Source organism: Pipistrellus hanaki, assembly GCF_964339955.1.
Source record: "Pipistrellus hanaki genome assembly, chromosome: 17".
NCBI lineage: Eukaryota > Metazoa > Chordata > Mammalia > Chiroptera > Vespertilionidae > Pipistrellus > Pipistrellus hanaki.
This window is the reverse complement of record NC_140519.1, coordinates 1,644,167-1,664,437: the sequence shown is the minus strand read 5'-3', so window position 1 is coordinate 1,664,437 and position 20,271 is coordinate 1,644,167. Positions and strand designations below refer to the sequence as shown.

Here is a 20,271-nt window from a genome sequence, read left to right as displayed (position 1 = left end):
GAATATCTTATTTCAATAATGATTTGTTCTTGTCAGACTGTAAGATTAACACTTTTGTTAAATTTAACCTAACCAAGTTTGTTCTTTTGGATGTTGTTGCCAATGGAATTTTTTCCTTTTTGAATCACTTTGAGACATTGTTGACATGTAAAACATTTATTCAGCCTAATGAGTGGGAATAAGCATAGACCATAAAATTACTGTCAAGACCATAAACATAGTAATCAACTCCCAAGTTATCTTCCCACCCCATTATTACTAGTATGCCCAAGCTTCGTTCCTGATTGTAGTAACATGAGTCTCGCTGGCTCCTCAGACTCCTGGCTAACGCTGCCAGCCTGCCTCCCAGGGGCTGGTGGAGCTGGGCTGAGAGGACACCTATGTTCTCGGCCACAGCCATCCACTACGGAATTCCTGTCAGGCAGAGGGGAAGGTACTGGGAGATGACCATGGCTCAGGGCCTCGGGCTTTTGCTGTTGACAGGTTTAGTACATGTTTTTCAATGTCTTCACTTGCTATATGCTCTTAGGACAGTTTTCAGAGACTTTAAATGTATTATTTTCCTGGGAAACAGGTCTGCAGAGTTCCTCATGCTCAATTTAAGAAGCAGAACCTGGTCTGTTGACATTTTAACTATGATTACAATATGGATTTTAATGTGTCACTCTTTAGGTATTGACCAACTTGGTAAAATAAGCTACAATATAGTTGTATTTCCTCCAACTTCACACTATTTTTATCACACATCATACCCATATATGCTATAAATCAAGCAAGTGTTAAAACTGCCTTACATTCTTCCATTTTAAAAAATATATACCTCACCCCATAAAAATTTACCTACACTTGTTTCCAATATTCTTTATTTCTTCCAGTGGATTTTACTGTCTGATATCATTTCCTTTCAGCCTTTCTTTTCAATAAGTTTGGCTAGCAATATATTTTCTGTATTTTGAGGGATAGTTTTGCTAGATATAGCATTCTTGATTGACAATTCCTATCTTCCAGACCTCACTGCCTTCTGGCCTCCTGTTTCTCATGAGAAATCAACTGTTAATTATACTGCTTCTCTGAGATAAACCACATTTTCTTGTTTTCAAGATTTCCCCAATAGTTTGACTATAAAGTGTCTATGTGTTTCTCTTCATGTTTATCCTAGGTTTTATGGAAGTTCTTGGATCTGTAAGTTGATCTTTTTCATCAAACTTAGGGAGTTTTTAGTGATTATGCTCCCAAATATTTCTATGCTCTCCTCTCTCCAACTCCCATTACACCTTGGTATGTTCAATGCTGTCCCACAGATGTCAGTGTGACACTTGCCTAAAATGAAACATGGACCTCTCTTTTAGAAGCATTTATATTTTTTTCTTATTCCATTAACTTTTAAAAAGTCACTAGCTATTACTTAAAAGCACAGTATTATATCCCCTTTCAAAAACAGTGAGGAGGATAGAACTTGGGTTTTTGTTTTATGTACACAGGAACCAAAGATGACAAAAGCTATACAGTAATAAATGACTGGATGAAATGAAAACTGTTTCCAGTGCAAAATAAGAATTCTCTTTGTACATACAGTGACTAAAGGGGAGATGAAAAACTGAGGGTGGAGTAGTAGTGTTCCTCTGGAACAGACATTGTTTATAAACTTTAAATGTAATTTTTAATGAGTTATACGCATTATAAAAAAGGGGTCGTTATGGATGAGGAAATGGGACATGCTTTCTTTCCAATGCCACATCTCTGACCATACAGATCTCAGGTTCTTTTTGGCTCTTTGTATGAGCATTTTGAAAGAATGGAGCTACATAAAGGACAACCAAGAAATATAATTAATTCTTCATCAATACAATAAGACAATGACAACTATTAAAATAATGTCCCTAATATAGTCAAAGGCTATTCTTAAATTCCATTTACATATTTATAGGCAAAGTGTAACCACCAAAGAATGGATAGCACAGAAACAAAAAGTGTCTTAAGTCTAGTTATTTTGATAGGTTTTTCTAATACACATAATTATCAACAATTTATTATAAAAACCTACATATACAATTAAACACTTTTTCAAAAGTCTTTTAAAATATAATCAGGATGAAATATGTAGAAAGAGACATTTCAAAGTCATAGCAGTTACTACTGTTACAATATTTAATTATTTTTACAATTGGTCTGCTGATCCATTTCAATTGAATTTGTTTTCAGAACCATCACAAGACTTGATGAATTTCATTTAGAGCAAAAGCAAGATGCTTAATTTTTGCTTCCAGTGCTTTTTTGTTCTTGCAGTTTTCTTGCAGAAGTTCACGCATTTCTTCTTCAACTTGATGAACCTAAATCAAATATAAAATTTTACTTTTAAATTTCTTAAACAGAATTATTTTAAAAATGCATTCTGAAAGAAAAAAGTAAAAAGTTTATTCTTGTGCATTTTGCGATATTTATAAAACAGAGAGTAAAGTAAACTTGTTCAAATACTATTTGGGAAAACAATGTTTATGCAGTGGACAAAGTACTGACATGTTTAGTATCTATTTCTCGCAGGTTCTGGTGGTGGGCACGTGGTTATTTATTTACTCTGTTTTAGAGCTTAGACGACTTGTTGAAGGTCATGCAGCTTCAGTAGCACGTGTGGACAGAAAGAGTCTCCTGGCTCCATCTCTGCACTGTCCTGTGCTGCCATGAGTGCCGAATCATGCATTCTTCTGGCTTTAGGTCTGCACTGTCCTTTACTGCCATGAGTGCTGAGTCATGCATTCACCTTAAACACTAGACCCTTACGGACTTTCAAACTTAACATAACTTCCCTTCCCAATGATAGATAATCTACTAAAGTTCCAACAGCATTTCTGCAGTTGCTGTTGGTGGTTATAAATTTCCATCTTTGCCCAGCTGGTGTGGCTTAGCGGTTAAGCATCGACCCAGGAAAAAAGAGGTCACAGATTTAATCCCCAGTTAGAGCACATGCCTGGGGTAACGATCCCCAGTAGGGGGCATGCAGGAGGTATCGATCAATGATGCTTCTATCCTCCTTCCCCTCTCTCTAAAAATCAATAAAAACGCATTTTAAAAAAAGTGTTTTAAAAAAACTGCCATGTTTCTGAGGGGTCATTTAATCAGTAGAGTTCTGTGAATTCCCCACATCCCGCATGGTTCAGGGCTCGGGCTCTGGAAGAGGGGCCGCATGCAAATGAGAGACAAGAAACAATAATTTGGAAATATGGGGGGACCAGGTGGGAGCCCAGCTCAAGAGGAAGGACTCCACTCGGGCACTGGCTTTGTCATCTTTTATTCAGTTTGGGAGACACCTATAGCCCTTAGGCAGGCAATTTCCAGTAACAGGCAGACTCTTACCAGTAAGGATTTACATGACCTGGTGGGAAAGTAGCTTCAGCTACCATTGTCTCCACTGAACAGTGAGTGTATGCCCTGACCTGCGCCAGAGCTCTAGGGTCACCAGCCTTCCGGGTTCCTTGTCCACACCACTCTGCTGGTGAAGACAATGGGTTGCTCCCTGCAGAGTTTTCTGTAATTAATACCATTAATTTCTGCTTGAAACTCTCTTCTTTAATACAGCTCTCACAAAAGGATTATCACTATGCCCAGCCCTCTTCCTCATCTCTAGATTAATATAAATCTTCCTAATATAGATTTCTTACTTTTTCTCCCCCAGAAAGTTAATATTTCTCCTAATTTAAATTATCATTTCTCTGTGGTACCTCACTTTTTTTTATTTTTTTATTGTCACATGTAAGTTCTGGTACCATTTATTTAACTCCGCAACAAATCTATCCCTGTAATTTTATGTCATATTGGTGGAGGTCTAAAACAGAACTCAGCATTTTCCTTTCAGCCAAGTAAGCGCCTATCCTGATACTTGACTTGGTACCTGATGTACCTTTGCCAAACACTCAGCGGATCTTAAATAAAACATCTGAAACGTCTGTTGATTTGACTTGAAATATAGAACTAAGTTCTGAACAAGTCATACTTCCTTATCATTGTGATGCTTTCTAAAGCTCTCATCCACTCTTCACAGACTCCCGAGAGTCATGTCCACTAATCACACAACCTTGACCAGAACGACACAGAGATTCCCGTCACTTTCTCTGGTGGGGCTCTTTCTGGCTGCTTATTTCTGAGTCTCCCATGTACAGAAGAGAGTCCCCCCATCTGTGGGGATATGTCCCAAGACCCTGAAACCACAGACAGAACCAAACTTCCTATATGTTATGGTTTTCCTGCATACATATACCTATGATAAAGCTCAATTTATAGAATAGGCACAGCAAGAGATTAACAACAAAATAGAACATCTAGAGCAGTAGACTATAATAAAGTCATGTGATGTGTCCCTCAGAACATCTCTCTGCGTGGTCCTGACCCTTTGTTCCGCAGACGAGGTGAGCTGACAGAATGCCGCACCTGTCCCTGCATCGGCGGCCACCCTCACTCGCAGTGAATGGCCTGGTTTCAGTCCCTGCTGAAGTCCTCACACAGGCTCAGTGTTTTGTGAGCAGCATGCTGCGTCCATGGGAACACGTTTTCTGTCCATGTCTTCCACCCACAAATTTAAAGCCTTTCCATCTTATCTAAGCACTTACCACGCTCTGATGCTGTCACTTTTGAAGTTTGAGGTACAACAGCAAAACTAGCAGGAATTTCTTTTTCCTTCTTCCCAATTTCACGATAGAAGATTCATTCTTACTGTAGATTTTAGCAACCTCAGCATACGATTTTTTCCTTCCTTATTAAGTCCAGAATGTTCACCTTTCCACTTAAAAGGAAGCGCTTTATGGCTTCTCTTTGGCATGTCCAAGTTGCCAGCATCACTACCTCTTGCGCTTTGGGACCATCATCAAGTAAAATAAATGTTACTTGCACACAAGCACTGCGATACCAGGACAGTCCATCTGATCACCAAGGTGGCTACCGAATGACTAGCGGGCGGGAGCAATACCGCAAGGAGGCAGTGGACAACGGGACCACTCAGTCTGAGATGATTCGCGTCCGGGCAGGTCAGGGAGGGTGGATTTCCTCACGTGACTCAGAATGGTGTGCAATTTAAAACTTATGAATCATTTTTGGAATTTTCTATTTAATATTTCGGACAATTGAAGGCATGTAACCCAAACCTCAGGAAACAAAACGGCGTGTGTGGGTGTGTTTGGGGAGTGGGGGGGACGGAAAAGGAGGCTAATATACCTGTTTCCTATTACCACTTCAAAATCAGGGGAAAATAGAATTTTGCAACTGCCCCCTCAGTTAGATCTCAGCAGAGGGGGGGTCACATCAGAATCACCTGTTGAATTTGAAAAACACCAGGGTCTGACCCCAAACTGTGAATGAGGACTTCAGGGGAAAGCTCATGCATGTGTACTATTAAAAGCTCCTTTGCCAACCAAAGTAACATGACAAACGTGATAGCGCTGAGCCCTAATTATTGATAAAAGACTACTTTTCGAGGACTTTCCCAAGGTAATGATGACTTGTGTTTAATTTACTCACTCCTCACCCTGCTCGCATGCAAGAAGGGGCTTCGCTATGAGACTGGTTAGGGAGATGGTGACTTTCACTCAGAGATCACAGAGCTGGTCCATCCCAGATCACTCATAACCTCGGTTTCACTCGATTATATTCTACAACCTGCCAACATTATGGCCTGCCTTCATGATAGTTTTGGCAACATTCTTTTAATCTATTTGGTCATTAAATCATGCTGCCTTTTCTCTTTATCAGTCTCAATTTATTTAGCTGTAACAATTCAATAATGATAATCAAGTGCAATTTACTGATAATACCTTTAAATTTGCAGAATCAATATATTTTTGCTTTTCATTTTCCAGTTGTATTATTTCAGCGTGGTGAGCTTCCACAATTGCCTCCACTTGCTTTTTAAAGGCATCATCCATACAATGGAGCTTTTCCACAGCATCCCTGAAACAAGACAAGACCCGCACCTCGGTGTGTATGAAAGTCGGTGATTTTCTTCAGAGAAGGCAGCTCTCACATTCACATTCCATTGGACACACAGTAGCAAAGGGCCCTCCATCTCCGGAATCCAGCTACCAGCAGCTCGCCCACCAGCAGAACCAGCCAGCTGCACAGGGCAGGGACCCTCACGCCCATTTGTGAGTCTCGCCTCTGAGCACCTGCTCTGGTCTCCAGCCCTGCGTCTGTGGGAGGGGACTGGAAGCGCCTTCCCAGGGGATGTGCAGTATGACAATGATCTGAAGCACATACTACAGGCAGGTTTACGTTTATACATTGAGGGTGTGGGGTTCCTCAGTCTGGCCTGCGCCCTCTCGCAGTCCAGGGCCCCTCTAGGAATGTCCGCCTGGTTGGGCCTATGCCGGGCAGTCAAACATCCCTCTTGCAGTCTGGGACTCCTTGCTCCTTGCTGCCTGCCTGCAGCAGAGGCTGCTGAGCTTATCAGCCATGAGCCTGGCTTCTTGCTGAGCAGCACTCCCCCTATGGGAGCACACTGACCACCAGGGGGCAGCTTCTGCGCTGAGCTTCTGCCTCCTGGTGGTCAGTGTGTGTCATATTGACTGGTCATTCAACCATAAGGTCGATTTGCATATTAGGGTTTTATTATATAGGAGGATGGTCTGACTTCCCTGTGCTAATGCTTAACAGATAATACCCTAGGTCCATGGTCAGCAAACACTAGCTCATGAGCCAAATGAGGCTCTTGGCCCCTTGGCTCTTCCACAAAATACCACGGCCTGGGCAAGACTATTTGAAGAAGTGGCATTAGAAGAAGTTTAAGTTTAAAAAATCTGGCTCTCAAAAGAAATTTTCATCGTTGTATTGTTGATATTTGGCTCTGTTGACTAATGAGTTTGCCGACCACTGCCCTAGGTTAATAAACACATTAGTATTCATAGAAGTTTAGTACTAAAAGTTACTTAGAGGCCGAACACCACTTCCTTTATATTAAACTAATGGCCCAGTGCATGAAATTCGTGCACAGGTAGGGTCCCTAGTGGCTGTCTGCTGCCACTGCCCCCTGGTGGTCAGCACATGTCTAACTCCCGGCCAGTTGAACTCCTGCCCGTGGGGACAATTTGCATATTAGCCCTTTTATTATATAGATATGAGTGACTTTGTTTAAAAAGTCCACAATGAACACTTTTCTGCTATTGGTTCTGAGCCCCTGGACAGCCGTGAAAGCGCAGCGCAACAGGGCTATCAGCGATGCTGCTGTCAGTCAAATCTTTCTCCAGAGGTAACTCCACCTTCAATCTTAGGAGAAAAAACACCATTAAGGGAGTCTGCGCATAATGTCTACCCATCTCTATCTGATGGCACTGAACTGCGCTACATAGCTTCAGCTTTATAAGGCTGTCAGCTTTATAAACTGCTGTAACAGGCCTAAAAAATGCAGGTTTTACTGTGAACAGACAGTTCACAGTAAAACCTGCATTTCCTGTAGAGCACTTACCAAATCCACACAAGTGGCCCCAGGAACAGCTTCCTCCCCCTTTGAAATGAGCTCTGGCTTCTCTGGCCCAGAGCCCCAGACAACTTACTCCTCTGAGGGCCATCTGCAACAGCCAAGCACACTGGCTGCTTTCGGAAGACAGCAGGAAACAGTAAGCACAGCAATAAGCCCAATATGCGGACAGCAATTACCACATGTCAGGTGCTCACTTCCGCACACACACAGACAACACATACAGACTTAAAGCTCACAACTATTCAGGAGGGAACTCAGGCCTTCCCTCTATAGAGGGAATAATGGAATGGAAGTCAAATATTTGGCAAATAACTTCATCCAATATGTTTTTAGCTTCCCTTCATCCTTCCTCCCATCTGGCCCCTCCCAGTTCCCGGAGGGCCCAGTGCCTGAGGGCTTCATGCTTACTTTTGTCGCTCAACACTTAGGTCTCTTTCCGCTTTCAGCTTCCTTTCCTTGTTCTCAAATTTCTCCTTCACTTCCTTTACTTGTTTTTCCAGATTACAGAGGAGCTCCCCTTTGTCATGCCACTTCTGATTAAGGGTACTGACAGGAGAAGAGGGAATGTGAGGGACAGAATTGGTCAGACAAGTTAATAAGCCACAGTTTACTTCTCAGCAGGAAACACCAAAGAATACCTGTAAGCTTTTCTAATTTCTTCAAGTTCTAATTCCTTTACTTGCAACTGCTGTTTTAGTTTTGCTTTTCTTTCATTGTGTCTTTCTAGTTTCTCAATTATGTCATCCAGTTGCGAACATTTTTCGTCAAGTTGTTCTTGAGTACATTTCTGTATTTCACAGATGTTTTCTTGTAATATTTTGATCTGTTCCTCTCTCTCCTGTAAACACTTCAAGAAAATAATAAGTACTTTATTAATCCTAGACTAGATGTGTCATTTCCTAATTAAATAGGTATGGTTCTAAATTATTTTAAAAACTACAAAAATGAACTCAAAGTTCAATGAATGTTTTAGAAAATATATACAGACATTGTTTAGGGGCTATTAAGAGGGGAGATTTCTGTCCTACTCAGACTTTTTATTTCAGAAAGTTAGTGATTACTAACCACACAGAGAGTAGAAGGGAAGGAGAAAGCAGCACAATGGGAATTCAATTACATCATTTTGCATTTGAATAAATGTTTTCAGGGCATAAAGAAAAAAAAGTAAGTGCCTGACAGGGATACAGCAAAGACTGATGCTCACTGGGTTAAACCATTTCTACTGCGAACACACTTTAAATAATGTCTGATTTCATTACTGAAATGTCATGTGCAAAGAGACCTCACATCCACAGACTGAGGTGGACTTTCCTGTGTCTTGTGCTGAGTCAGCACCAGGAGGGCCAGCCCGTCAGGCAGGTGCAGGGTGCCATGTCTGTAGGTCCCGCAGGCCTCTGCGCTCCAGCACTGGGCTGCGGATGCGAGTGTGGAAGGTCTTATTTTTGTCCCGATTCTCCCTGCCCACTTGCCTCTCATTCCTCTTGGGACGAAGGTGGAGGCAAACAAATGCTGGACAAGCCTAACTGAGGGGGATTCTCAGGGTAACACAGAACAAGGTGCAGCCCCTCAGGAGTGACAGAGCTAAGGACTCTAAGCAAAGGCCACAGGTAGTCTTGGCTTAAGTCCACATAAGCATGAACTGTTTATTTTCTCCACGCCTCCCTGAAGTACTCAGGTGTGGGCAGTCTTGACATACATTATCAAGAACCCACAGAAGCCATGAAAGATTCTTATGAAATAACCCTCTTAACAGTCAGAATAGCACTGCAGCACCAGGGTCTCATGATCCAGGTATACTGAAAAGTACCAAAATAACACAAGGAATCAGCATTTTAAAGGATTTCAAATTTCCATAGTCAGAAGCTAACTAGAGAATCTACTCAGGTGAAAACATCAAACTCTCAAATTTGCATTTTAAGTCATCAGTGAGGTTGATTTACTGCTGAAGAAGCTCTGCCCAGCTCCCTCTGTATGTCCTCGGGTTGAGGAGGCACCAGTCTGATTATGTGGTTAAGACAAACACAATGACCGACTTTACCAAATATCCACCTGAAGCTTGGGTCTTCTCTAGCTTTCTTGGTGTCTCCAGAGCTGTCCAGGAATTTGGTCTCGCCCAGTTCAAAAGCAATGTGACCAAGTCAATGAAGGGTTTTGAATACATCTTGGCCAAGCTGCAAGGTGAGACCCCTTCCAAAACCCTTGTTGAGACAGCCAAGGAAGCCAAGGAGAAGGCAAAGGAGATGGCACTGGCAGCCACAGAGAAGGCCAAGGACCTTGCCAGCAAGGCAGCCACCAAGAAGCAGCAGCAGCAGTTGGTGTAGCCAGCCCAGATCCTGTGTGGCAGCGCACCACTCCACCTGCTGCACTCCCTCTGCCCTCCCCCTGTATTTTATTGTTAAAAGTCAACTTCCAGCCGGATCTACTCTCTGGGTAGTGGGCTGGAGGTGGTACCTGTTTGGCATCTACAATGCATCTGACATGCTATCCATGTCTGAGCCAGGCCTGCTTCTTCCTGCATTGGACAGGTGAGGGGAGATTTGCCCAGCGTCATAGACAGCATGCAGGCAAAGTGGTCGTAAACACTAGGCAAGGTGGTCATAAGCATAAGCTCCACGAGGGCTTTTTGTTCTCTGCTGTGTCTCAAGCATCTGGAACAATATCTAGCTCATAAAAGACACTCAATAAATATTTGTTGAATTAAAAAAAAAAAAAAACCTAAGGAAAAAAATGAAATATTAAGTGGTTATAAATTCTCTAAAGATTGAGTTCCTAACTTTATGGGTGATAATCCCGTTTAGAAATTTCTTTAAAAACACCTTTTCATCCAGCCTGTGTGGCTCAGTGGTTGAGTGTCAACTCATGAACTAGGAGGTCCTGGTTCAATTCCTGGGCAGGGCACATGCCCAGGCTGTGGGCTCGATCCCCAGTAGGGGGTGTGCAGAGGCAGCCAATCAATGATTCCCTCTCATCATTGATGCTTCTATCTATCTCTCCCTTCCTCTCTGAATTCAATAAAAATACATTTAAAAAATAAAAACTCCCTTTTCAGTTAGTTATTTTTACACTTTAAGAAGAAAATTGTGGAATTTAAGTTTGCTTTAGTGCTCAAGACAATCTTCAAAAAATTTCTCTGGAAAATGTCCACACAGAGAAGCTTCTCTCAGGAGGGCCTGAGTAAGAGGGTGGGCACAACGGGCACACGGTGGCCTTGGGACCGGCACGCACCCTGTGATCTAGTCACACACCTTCACCTCCAGGAGAGCAGGTGTGTCGTAAGTGTGAGAAGTGAGAACAATATTAAGAGATATTTTAAACATATAAAATGTTCATTTTCTTGTGGTTCCTAACCCTTCATCAACACTGTTTCTAGTTATTTCAAAGGGCAATAAGAACATTCTTCTTAAAATTTTGAAGTAAATATAATTTCAAGTCAATATATGAATGCCAAATATCACTTTTAAAAGCAAAGGAGGAAATATTGCAAAAGGAAAAACATGATAACCTGTCTTAAATTCCACAACAGTTGGGACTCACACAGCCAAAATGTTTATTGGATACTCCACTCTGATCCACAGATTCTCTAACCTGCATATACTGTCTTCCCAAAACAAAACGCCAAACTTACAGCTTTTAATTTCCCGATGGTCTCGGTTTGATCCTCTATGATTTTGCACTTAATCTTTAACGTGTCACTGTCTTGCTCATTCGTCTTCCGCAGAGACTCATTCTCTTTGCATAAACTTTCGATCTGCGCCTCCAGTTTCCCGCGATCCTGGGCCAGACAAGATCCTGGGAAGCAAATACCACCGGAGGCAAACTTTAGGAGACTGGAGGATTTGTCTTTTATGAACACCGAATTTCACAATGTATAACATGAGTACAAGGAGAACTGGCTAAAGAAATGAGAGCTGTAACAGCACAAGGTATGAAGAGGAAAGGGCCAGAAACAAAAGGCATCTCAGCTCGTGCTGTCTGAAACCCTACACCACAATCGGAGAACAGGTGAGAGGCGGTCTCATCTAACTGGTTAGGATATGGCACACTAACAGCCAGATCATGTGCCGCGCGACACGATACCCCATGAGTGACAGGTGAGCACGCTCCATTAGAGCCAGCACCCACGGAGCGAATGTGTACCCTACAGCCACCTCCACTGGGCAGATTTCAATTGGAATGGACTGAGGTCGGTTAACCTAAGCAGACGGTGGTTTTCATCTATGCACCGCTAGCATTTCTCCGTGTGTAACAAGATAACTGTTAGCAACATTTAGAAGAAAACTGAATGCTACATCTGTAGGAAATCATGTAAAATTACTATATGAGAAAGAAATGTTTTCAACAATTCAATTCAGCGGCAGCACGAGAAAGGCAGGCCTGGTGAGGAAAGTAACCCAGTTACACCAGCAGGAGGAAAGCCAACCTGGACTCAGAGGGCAACTGGTACAGTAAGCCACTTCCTGTTTCCAGGAGGTGGGGGAGGGGCCTGACCCAGGAGGTGGGGGAGGGGCCTGACCCTGGGTTGTGGGGCAGGGAAGCCCTTCCTATATGCAGATTTGCTTCTTCAGAAAAATGGGTTCGTTTCCCTCTGAAATGTGAGAATTTTACCCTGTTGTGCCAGCTCGTGGCCCCACACTTTTCTCTCTGTCCTGAGACCGTAAATCAGTGACTCCTTGGCCGCGAGCTCGGCAATCAGCTGGACTTTCTCGTGCTTGAGCAGCTCGAGCTGGATGCTCTTCTGCTTGTCATCTTCGATCAGGAGTTCAAGGGTGCTGATCTGATTCTGTATACTCCCCAGACATGGGAAAACGCAATGCAACTATTATACGTCAATGCTCCCAGTCCTACTTTTTTGCATTTTATAGTAAGAAACATGTTAGTTAAGCAAACACCAAGTAAATGTTCCTCAATTTTACATCAGAAGAAGATTTAGTCTTATTAACTAAAGATAAATGTAGGTCAGAAATAAAATATAAGAGGCCATTCCTTCAAACACTCTGAATTTTATTCTAACACCCTAAGAGCAACTACACCTGTAATACCCAGTTTTTCAGCATTTATATCAGAAGCCTCGAGCAGTGGTTGCCAACCTTTCGGACCTCATGATCACCAGTTGGCGACTGCTCCACTTACAGAAATGAAGTTCTCTGGGCAAACACCCCTAACGTTTAAAATGGCAACAGCAGAAACTAATTTAGATTATGTGTGGGTTTGTCTAAAAAACCACTGCTACAAAGTTAGTACAGCAACCCACACGCTGCTTCCCAAACCAAACAATTTGAGCATCACTGTCACAACTCCTTCTCTCACTGTGAAACTGTGTTCTAGCCACTTAGTAGTTTCCTATTAACGCTCTCATTATACTTAAACACTCTCTTAGGTATGCAGTTCACTCTGGGAGATCAGTTAATCTCTGTTCTATTACTTTTCATACATGTCAAGCACATATTAGTATCATTAAAAGTTCAACATTGTGCACTTTCTAAAATCACTGCAGGCACTTGGGAAAACGACATAAAAACAGAAAGGAGAATACAGGGTTACAGACCTACCTGCAAGTTTGTTGCTGTTTCGTGTTTCATTTTGGAGACTTCGGCAAGCTTTGACTTTTGCTCCTTCACCATGCAGGCTAGATCTTTAATTAAAGAGGAAGACTCGTTTTCTTTCCGTTGAGCCCAAACAAGAGCATGCTTGCTCTTCGCTAACTCAGTTGCAACACTTTCAAAACCATCTTTAACCTATATTTCAAAATTGCATTATAAATAGCAGTTCTCCAAATATTTAGAAAATATTTGTTTCTGGCAACAACTTATTTCTTTCACATTTATTTATATATACATAGTTTTTATTGATTTCAAAAAGGGAGAGGGAAAAAGAGATAGACACATCAATGATGAGAATCATTGATCAGCTATCTCCTGCACATCCCCTACTGGGGATCGAGCCTGGAACCTGGGCATGTGCCCTTGACAGGAATCGAACCCTGGATCCTTCAGTTCGAAGGTAGACACTCTATCTACTGAGCCAAACCGGCTAGGGCACTTCTTTCATTTTAGAATCTCAGAGATTTAGCAAAATGATGTAATCACAGCACTCAGTGCTGCTGTGTGCCACACAGAGCATGGCTGCACTCAACACGTGGCAGAGGTGGAGGCCGGGGTCCGGCTGCAATCTCGGCCCTACAGCCACAGGGAGAACCCAGGTGTCCCCAAGCTCTGCACCGGACCACCCCCTCTGACTGGGCTTTGGCGACAGCATGGAGAGCTTGGAGAGTGGTTATCTCAGGGCAGACGCTTCACCTCTAGGAATTCAGTGATCTGCTTAAGGCCATAGAGCCCACATGTCCACAGAGCTAACTCTAAAGTGGAGTCCTCTTATTACCCCATAATTGGCTGGTTCTGTTTTTCAATAGGAACCTAAATGCCAATTCTTACATCTTTAAATCTTCTGGCTTCGAGAGTTAAAGCAATACGAAATTCATTCTCTAAATCCAGGTACTGCTGATTTAATGCGTCGATTTTTTCTTGGTATCCTTTGATCTCTTGTTCATGCTTTACCTCTTCTTTTGCCACTTCCTTGGCTATGGCTTCTTGGAACTCAGCTTCACTAAAAAACGCCCTTGTTTCAAGTTCTTTCCTGGAATGAAAAACAAACAAAAATCACAGGATGCCGTTCTCTAGGAAATAAAAACTTTAAAGTTTATTAAATACTAGAGGCCCAAAACACGAAATTCAGCCCTTGCAGTCCCAGCTGGCCCTTGCAGCCAGTTTTGTCTGGAAGGTCATTCGATGGTCGTTCTGTTTTGTCTATCATAATTAGCTTATCAGCTCTTTATTATACATAGGACCAGAGGTCCAGTGCACGAATTCATGCATGGGTGGGGTAGCTCCAATCGGGTTGGATTTGGGCTGGGCCTGATGGGAGCTAATGATGAGAGGTTGGCTGGCCAGCCGGCCCCTATCAGGGCTGAATCAGGGCCGGGCCAGTTAGGAGGGAGGGCTGCAGGCAATTGGTCAGTAAGCCCTGCCCGACTGGGATTCAGGACCAATTGGAGGTCAGTGGCCAGGGGAGAGGCCATGGGAGGTTGGCCAGCTGGCCCTGCCCCTGACTGGAGTGTGGGGGCTGATCGTGGGCGGAGCTGGCTGGGGAGAGGGGCTGTGGGTTGATTAGGGTGGTGGGGGCCCATTGTGAGGCCAGCCAGGGGGGGCTGGAGGTTGGCCAGCAGTCCCACCCCCTTCTGGGGTGGGGGGTTAATCAGGGGTGAGGCTGGCTAGGGGAGGGGCCAAGGGAGATTGGCCAGCTGGCCCCACCCCCAATCGGGCTGGTTTGCTGGCTTCAGTGGGTGTCTAAGCACCTGGTCGTTCAGGCCATTATGGCTTTCCCATCTCTGGTTTTTTATATATATAATTTATTCCCTGTCATCTAAGATGAGCTTCCTACCTTCAAACACAGAAACCGTGACAAGACAGACAAGGAATGAGTTTTCATGACTGTGCTCCGTGAATGGGATCAGAGGCATGTCCCTGGTCAAAGTTCCCAAGACATTCAGGGGCACTGGACAGTGCTCTCCCTCCCTGTGCCTTGTGCTCTGGCTGAGTCTCTGACATACAACAAACACAGCCTGACTGGTAATAGTGGTTGATTAAGGGAAAAACAAACAAACAGTTAAACTGTGAAATTATTCACCCATCTTTTGATATAAGGCCATTTTTTTCCTTTGAGTTCACCACTATTTTTCTTGAAGAAACCAAGCCCATAATACAAAATCCATTATTTCCAGTCTGAGTTTCTTTAAACTAGAACAAGATGTTAAAAAAAGATATGTAAAGGAAACTAAATACAGATTTTTAGATTTTTTGTTTTCCTCCAATCTTTTATAGCTGTCTGCCCACACAGAGGATGCCAATCCCCAAACCACCCCCAAAGCATCAGTATGTAATTTTTACATGACATCATAGAATTGGCTGGGGCAGCTGGAGATGGGCAGCCGGAAGTGTTCCCATTGCTGGGACTCAGAGAAGGGTGGTGCATGAGGCCCAGGATCCACTGGCCTGCCACCCTCTTTTATAAACCAACTTTTACTGGAACATGTACACGCCCACTGGTTTAAGCCCTGATTGCAGGAAAGGCACTTAGACGTGGCCCGCAAAGCCTGGAACACTTTCTTTCTTTCTTTTTTTATTGATATGTTTCTATTGATTTTTTAAAGAGAGAGGAAGAGAGCAGGATAGAGAGATGGAAACACAGATAAGAAACATCGACTGCCTCCTGCATGCTTACCCCTCCTCCCCCCACCAGGGATGGAGCCGACAATCTGGGCATGCGCCCTGACCAGGAATTGTTCCTGGGTCAACACTTAACCATTGAGCACTCCAGCTGGGAGGGAATCTTTTCTCTCTGGCCCTTGGAAGGAAGTTTGTTAGCACCTGCTCCACAGGAGTAAGAACCAGGAAGTGAGCACGCTGTCACTTGGAGACCCAGTAAAATCTTTTTGCACATGCCAATGACCAACTTCATTTTGGATTAGTGGAAATGCAGACGCAGCTGCCAGGTAAGTACCCACACCTCAGTAAGTCTCCTGTGTCTGTGAGCTGCTATTGCACTAGGAGGGGCCCCTACCACATACACAAGCTGCCCCTCCCGTGGGCTCTTCAACTAGCCTCCCACTGCAGTCCTGGCTCCTGTTTGTGGAAGGGAAGGAGAGAAGGGAGGGGAACCAAGCAGCTTCTTTCCTTTGATTGACTGTCCCCACTGCCTGGTACGCTTTCATTCACCTGAGCTCTTTTTTTAAAATACATTTTTATTGATTTTAGAAAGGGAGTGATAGGAACATTAATGATGAAAAAGAATCATTGATCGGCCGCCTCCTATACACACTGGGATTGAGCCCGCAACCCGAGCACGTGCCATGAGAACTGAACTGTGACCTCCTGGTTCATAGGTGGATGCTCAACCACTGAGCCATGCCAGTGGCGTTTACCTGTGCTCTTGCTCCTTCAGTGCAAGGAGATCGTGAAGCTGCTGCACCTGCTCCTTTTCTTGCTGAAGGGAAGTTCGAAGCAAGGTAATTTCTCGGTCGGCAGCTGCCGCTTTGAGCTCCACCTCTTCGATAAGCCTCATCTGGGGAAAACACAATTATAGGACTTAAGACAACAGCCCTCTGCTTCCCTTGCCAGTTCCCCAGGGAAAAGTGCCTTCAAAATAGAACCTCATGCCCAAACTGACTTTCAAAATGTCGTAGGTGATGAATTTGTGGTCACATCAGGGACAGCCCTGGCAGCAGTGACCCTCGCTTTGTTTGCTGCTCACCTCATCCAGATCAGAAAGTGTGAAGGTAAGAGACCTTCACAACAAAAAAGAGAAAGACACACAGAGACAGAGAAGAGACTGGCGCGGCTGTCAGAGAAGGGGGTTGCTGGCCTGGGTGAAATAGATGAAGGGATTAAGAGAAAAATATACAGATGATGTTTTACAGAACTGAACATTTGAACCTATAGAATTTTATTAATCAATGTCACCCCAATAAATTCAATTAAAAAAACCCTTCAGATGCCCCAAAGAGCCTTACATCCTGGCTCTGGGAACACAAGCCTCACAACCTGCAACACGTCCACCAGGTCGTCCGACAGCTGTGAGCGTAGGAGCCTTCACTCAGCAGCTCCACAGCCAACTTGCACGGCAGGAGATCTGCACACACCAGCACCTCTGAGGCCAGTGGACAACAGCTGTTTCCGCAGCGCCAGGGGCCAGGCAGGACAGAGTACCTGTGCCGCCTGCTGCTGCCCTTTCTGCCGCTCCATCTTCTCCAGTGCTCGCTCCAGGGCTCTCAGGTGCCGGATGTGGTCCTCCTGCTGATCTCTCGCTTTAATTAATTCAATACTTAGTTTCTTAATTTCGTTTTGAAGTTTGTGAACCATAACTTCCAGTTGCACTTTGGAATTTCTCTCTTTAAAAATAATCTCCTTTAACCTAAAACAGAAATCAGATGCATATATTACTCATTTAAAAAGACAAAATCCGTAGTCAACATCAAAGGTCACAGTGGAGTGGGATATTTGCAGTATGTTTCAAACTCTCACTAGATTAAAAAAAGGCAGAAAATCAGAGTCCATGCTCCTCTCCCACTCCTAAGCTAACACTGGGCCAAAAGGCACAGCATTCTTCCTGGATGAGTGAAACGTCATCGTATGTGAACTTCATTCAGCAGCAAGCTTTGCTGAGCTGTTTCAGGCACTGTGCCGGTGTGGCCTCCCGCCAGCAGGATGGAGGCATGCAGCCTGTGCCTCCAGGAGCTCCTGCTAGTCCTCACTCAGAAGGTGCACTGATCTACTTGAGCCCGCTGGCTGAGCCCAAACAAACAGGCCTGCATTCTCTGTTCTGAACAAGCTGCTGACGCGCTGGAGCTTCTGCCACTGCACGGCTCTGATCTCACCTCAGCGAGCTGAAATGGAGGTACTCCCGCTGCGAGTTCATGCTCCAGGCTGGGATGGCCCTTACCTGTCTGTGGTGAGCAGAGCCAGGCTGTGGATGTCTTTCTTTTCGTTTGCATGTTTATGCAGTTCATCAATGTAATCCATGAGCTTCTTTTCAGCTTGTTCCGCTTTCCACCTCTTCTCTCTCTCCTGGTCTAGCTGCTCGACAAGTATCTGAAAGAAAATAATAGTGTTGTGTGAACTTGTAAAAGTTACCTTGCCTCAATTTCCTCATTTACAGCATGGAAACAGCAGCAGCTCATTCAGAGGGCTGGGGGGAGGGTTAACCAAACCAACGGGAGTGAAGCGTACAGACCGTGCCAGGCACGTAATGACCACTCAGGAAAGGTTAGCTGCCATCACTGTCATGACAATTACTATTATTTTTATCAACAGTAAAGCTTCTATATGTGAAAATAGGAGGAAACCAATAGCATGATAGGTGTAAAACAGTTTAAAAAGCAATTATATTATTGGAAGATCAGTGACATCACAATCAAAACCAGAACTTCGCAAGTAAAATAAGGCCAAATTAATAAAGCTATAAATAAATCAGTACACCAAAAATTCTTAACAACGTGAGAATGATTCTGGCAAATACTTAAGAATTTTAAAATTCTTAAATGCCTCTTAATCCGGGATCCACAGGCCACTAAGTGGCTTTTGGGCAAGTCCCTGAAAACCCTGAATTAGCACGCCCGGTGTGTCGGAGGCAGACTTCCCTGCAAAGGCCCGATCTGCTTAGACACGGGGTGCCTGAGAGCCAGAGGTTAGGAGCACTGCCGGGAATGAGTGTGGACGTTTAGACAGGCCTTCTTCTCCACAGGAACTTAACTGGAATCTGATTAAGTAAGTGTGTGATTGCCCTGCATTCAAAAATTACACAAATAATAACATTACCCAACATCTGGAAACCAGGAAGGAGAAATAAACTAATTTCCATCATTCCAATAAAAACATGTGTTATTTTTCTGGGACTCCCTGTATTTCAAACCAAGGTCATTTGCATGCATTTCTCCTAAGTCTTTTCCCTACCCGGTAGGTGTCCTCTGGGCAACTGATGTTCACTTTCATCAGCTCAGTCCTCGGCTCCTCCACCTCTTCCACTTGGCTGCAGTTTGCCAGAGAGGAACACACATACAAGTCTTTAAAGAAAGGCTGCTTCATTTTACGACTGTAACTACAAAGAATGGAACAGAAAATAACCCATAGAATGTGCAGTGTTTACTTTTCACAAGTGAAGGACACTCTATCCCAGAGAAAGGGTGGTTCTGTATAAATGTACACGGAGGCACAGAGCAAGGCTGAGAGCCCTGTAGCTGCCGTTAGAAATGTAGAGAGCTTTAAGGTGGAAGGAAGCACAGCAGTAACTTGTGTGGGCCTCATCTGACTTTCCAAATCGGAAACAAGTACCTTATGGAAGAGTTACTATTTTTGTTGTAGTGCTTAATGGTCTGAATTGCTTTAGAATAATATGGGATTTTCGATCTTCGAGGAATTTTTCTATTGCATTCTTTTCTGTTTCCATAATCACTTTCAGAAGTGATATCCATGTCTCTTTTCAGCATCAGGTCTTTCTCGGGAACATTATTCATTAAAGAAGTAGAAGTCTAGAATAAAAAATAAACAAAGCTTGAATCAGTAAAAAAAGACTAAAATTTGAAATCTCCTAAACTACCATGGGCTCTTACAAGATCGAGAGTTTATAAAGACAGAAAGCTTGGAATTAAACAGGGGGAATCAGCTTCTGGTGTGGACAAGTAAGCTCCTATGGGTGGACACTCTCAAGTAACAATTATAAACTCTAGGAAAAACAAAACAAAACAACCAACAAAAACTACTTGTAGGCCCTGAGAAATGAACAAATACAGGCTTATTCTAGAGTCGCTCACCCATGGGAAAATAACTAGACGTGGTGCTTCTGTCTCTGTGGTTTTAACCTGAGGACGTGGCCCAGCGAGTGCTGTGCAGAAGTCCAAAACTCAGGTGAAAATGCCAGGCTTTGGAGTCTATACAATCAGAGGACAGCATAGAGATGACAAGTGAAGGACAACAGTAAGCAGCCCAAGTGACACAGTTCAAGACAAAAACAGGGACCCTGGAGGCTACTAGTGGCATCGAGTCTCCACAGAGACTCACAATATCCATCACAATATCCAAAGGAACCCAGCAGCACCCACCCGGCAGCAGCAGCCAGCCTCACTGCTCCCAGGAGAACAGACGAGCAGTGCAGAGAGACCTGATTGTGCTCAGTGGCCTAAAAAGTATCCTCGTCATGAATAGAGAGAAAAAAGCTCAGCAGAGAAACAGAAATTATTTTTAAAAAGAGGAAAAGTACAATGT

The 20,271-nt window shown here is 43.7% G+C and overlaps 1 protein-coding gene across 8 annotated transcripts in view; it reads right to left on the bottom strand.

The window, feature by feature from the left end:
- Nucleotides 1-1,347: 1,347 nt before the first annotated feature.
- The window catches only part of LRRCC1 (leucine rich repeat and coiled-coil centrosomal protein 1), a 29,407-nt gene continuing 10,483 nt past the window's right edge, over nucleotides 1,348-20,271 (bottom strand). For 3 of the 8 annotated variants that reach the window (XM_084864806.1, XM_084864811.1, XM_084864810.1), the window contains 13 exons: nucleotides 19,342-19,538; nucleotides 18,964-19,108; nucleotides 17,954-18,102; nucleotides 17,221-17,425; nucleotides 16,437-16,576; nucleotides 13,891-14,092; nucleotides 13,009-13,194; nucleotides 12,065-12,275; nucleotides 11,085-11,248; nucleotides 8,098-8,306; nucleotides 7,868-8,005; nucleotides 5,799-5,934; nucleotides 1,348-2,330 (listed from right to left, as the gene is read on the bottom strand). In XM_084864806.1, the coding sequence (XP_084720932.1) occupies nucleotides 2,208-2,330; nucleotides 5,799-5,934; nucleotides 7,868-8,005; nucleotides 8,098-8,306; nucleotides 11,085-11,248; nucleotides 12,065-12,275; nucleotides 13,009-13,194; nucleotides 13,891-14,092; nucleotides 16,437-16,576; nucleotides 17,221-17,425; nucleotides 17,954-18,102; nucleotides 18,964-19,108; nucleotides 19,342-19,538 (2,205 nt within the window). In that variant the 3' untranslated portion in view covers nucleotides 1,348-2,207. Of the gene's footprint in view, nucleotides 2,331-4,601; nucleotides 4,842-5,798; nucleotides 5,935-7,867; nucleotides 8,006-8,097; nucleotides 8,307-11,084; nucleotides 11,249-12,064; nucleotides 12,276-13,008; nucleotides 13,195-13,890; nucleotides 14,093-16,436; nucleotides 16,577-17,220; nucleotides 17,426-17,953; nucleotides 18,103-18,963; nucleotides 19,109-19,341; nucleotides 19,539-20,271 lie in introns of all 8 variants that reach the window. The other 5 variants (XM_084864808.1, XM_084864812.1, XR_014793223.1 and 2 more) reach the window with 4 other exon arrangements.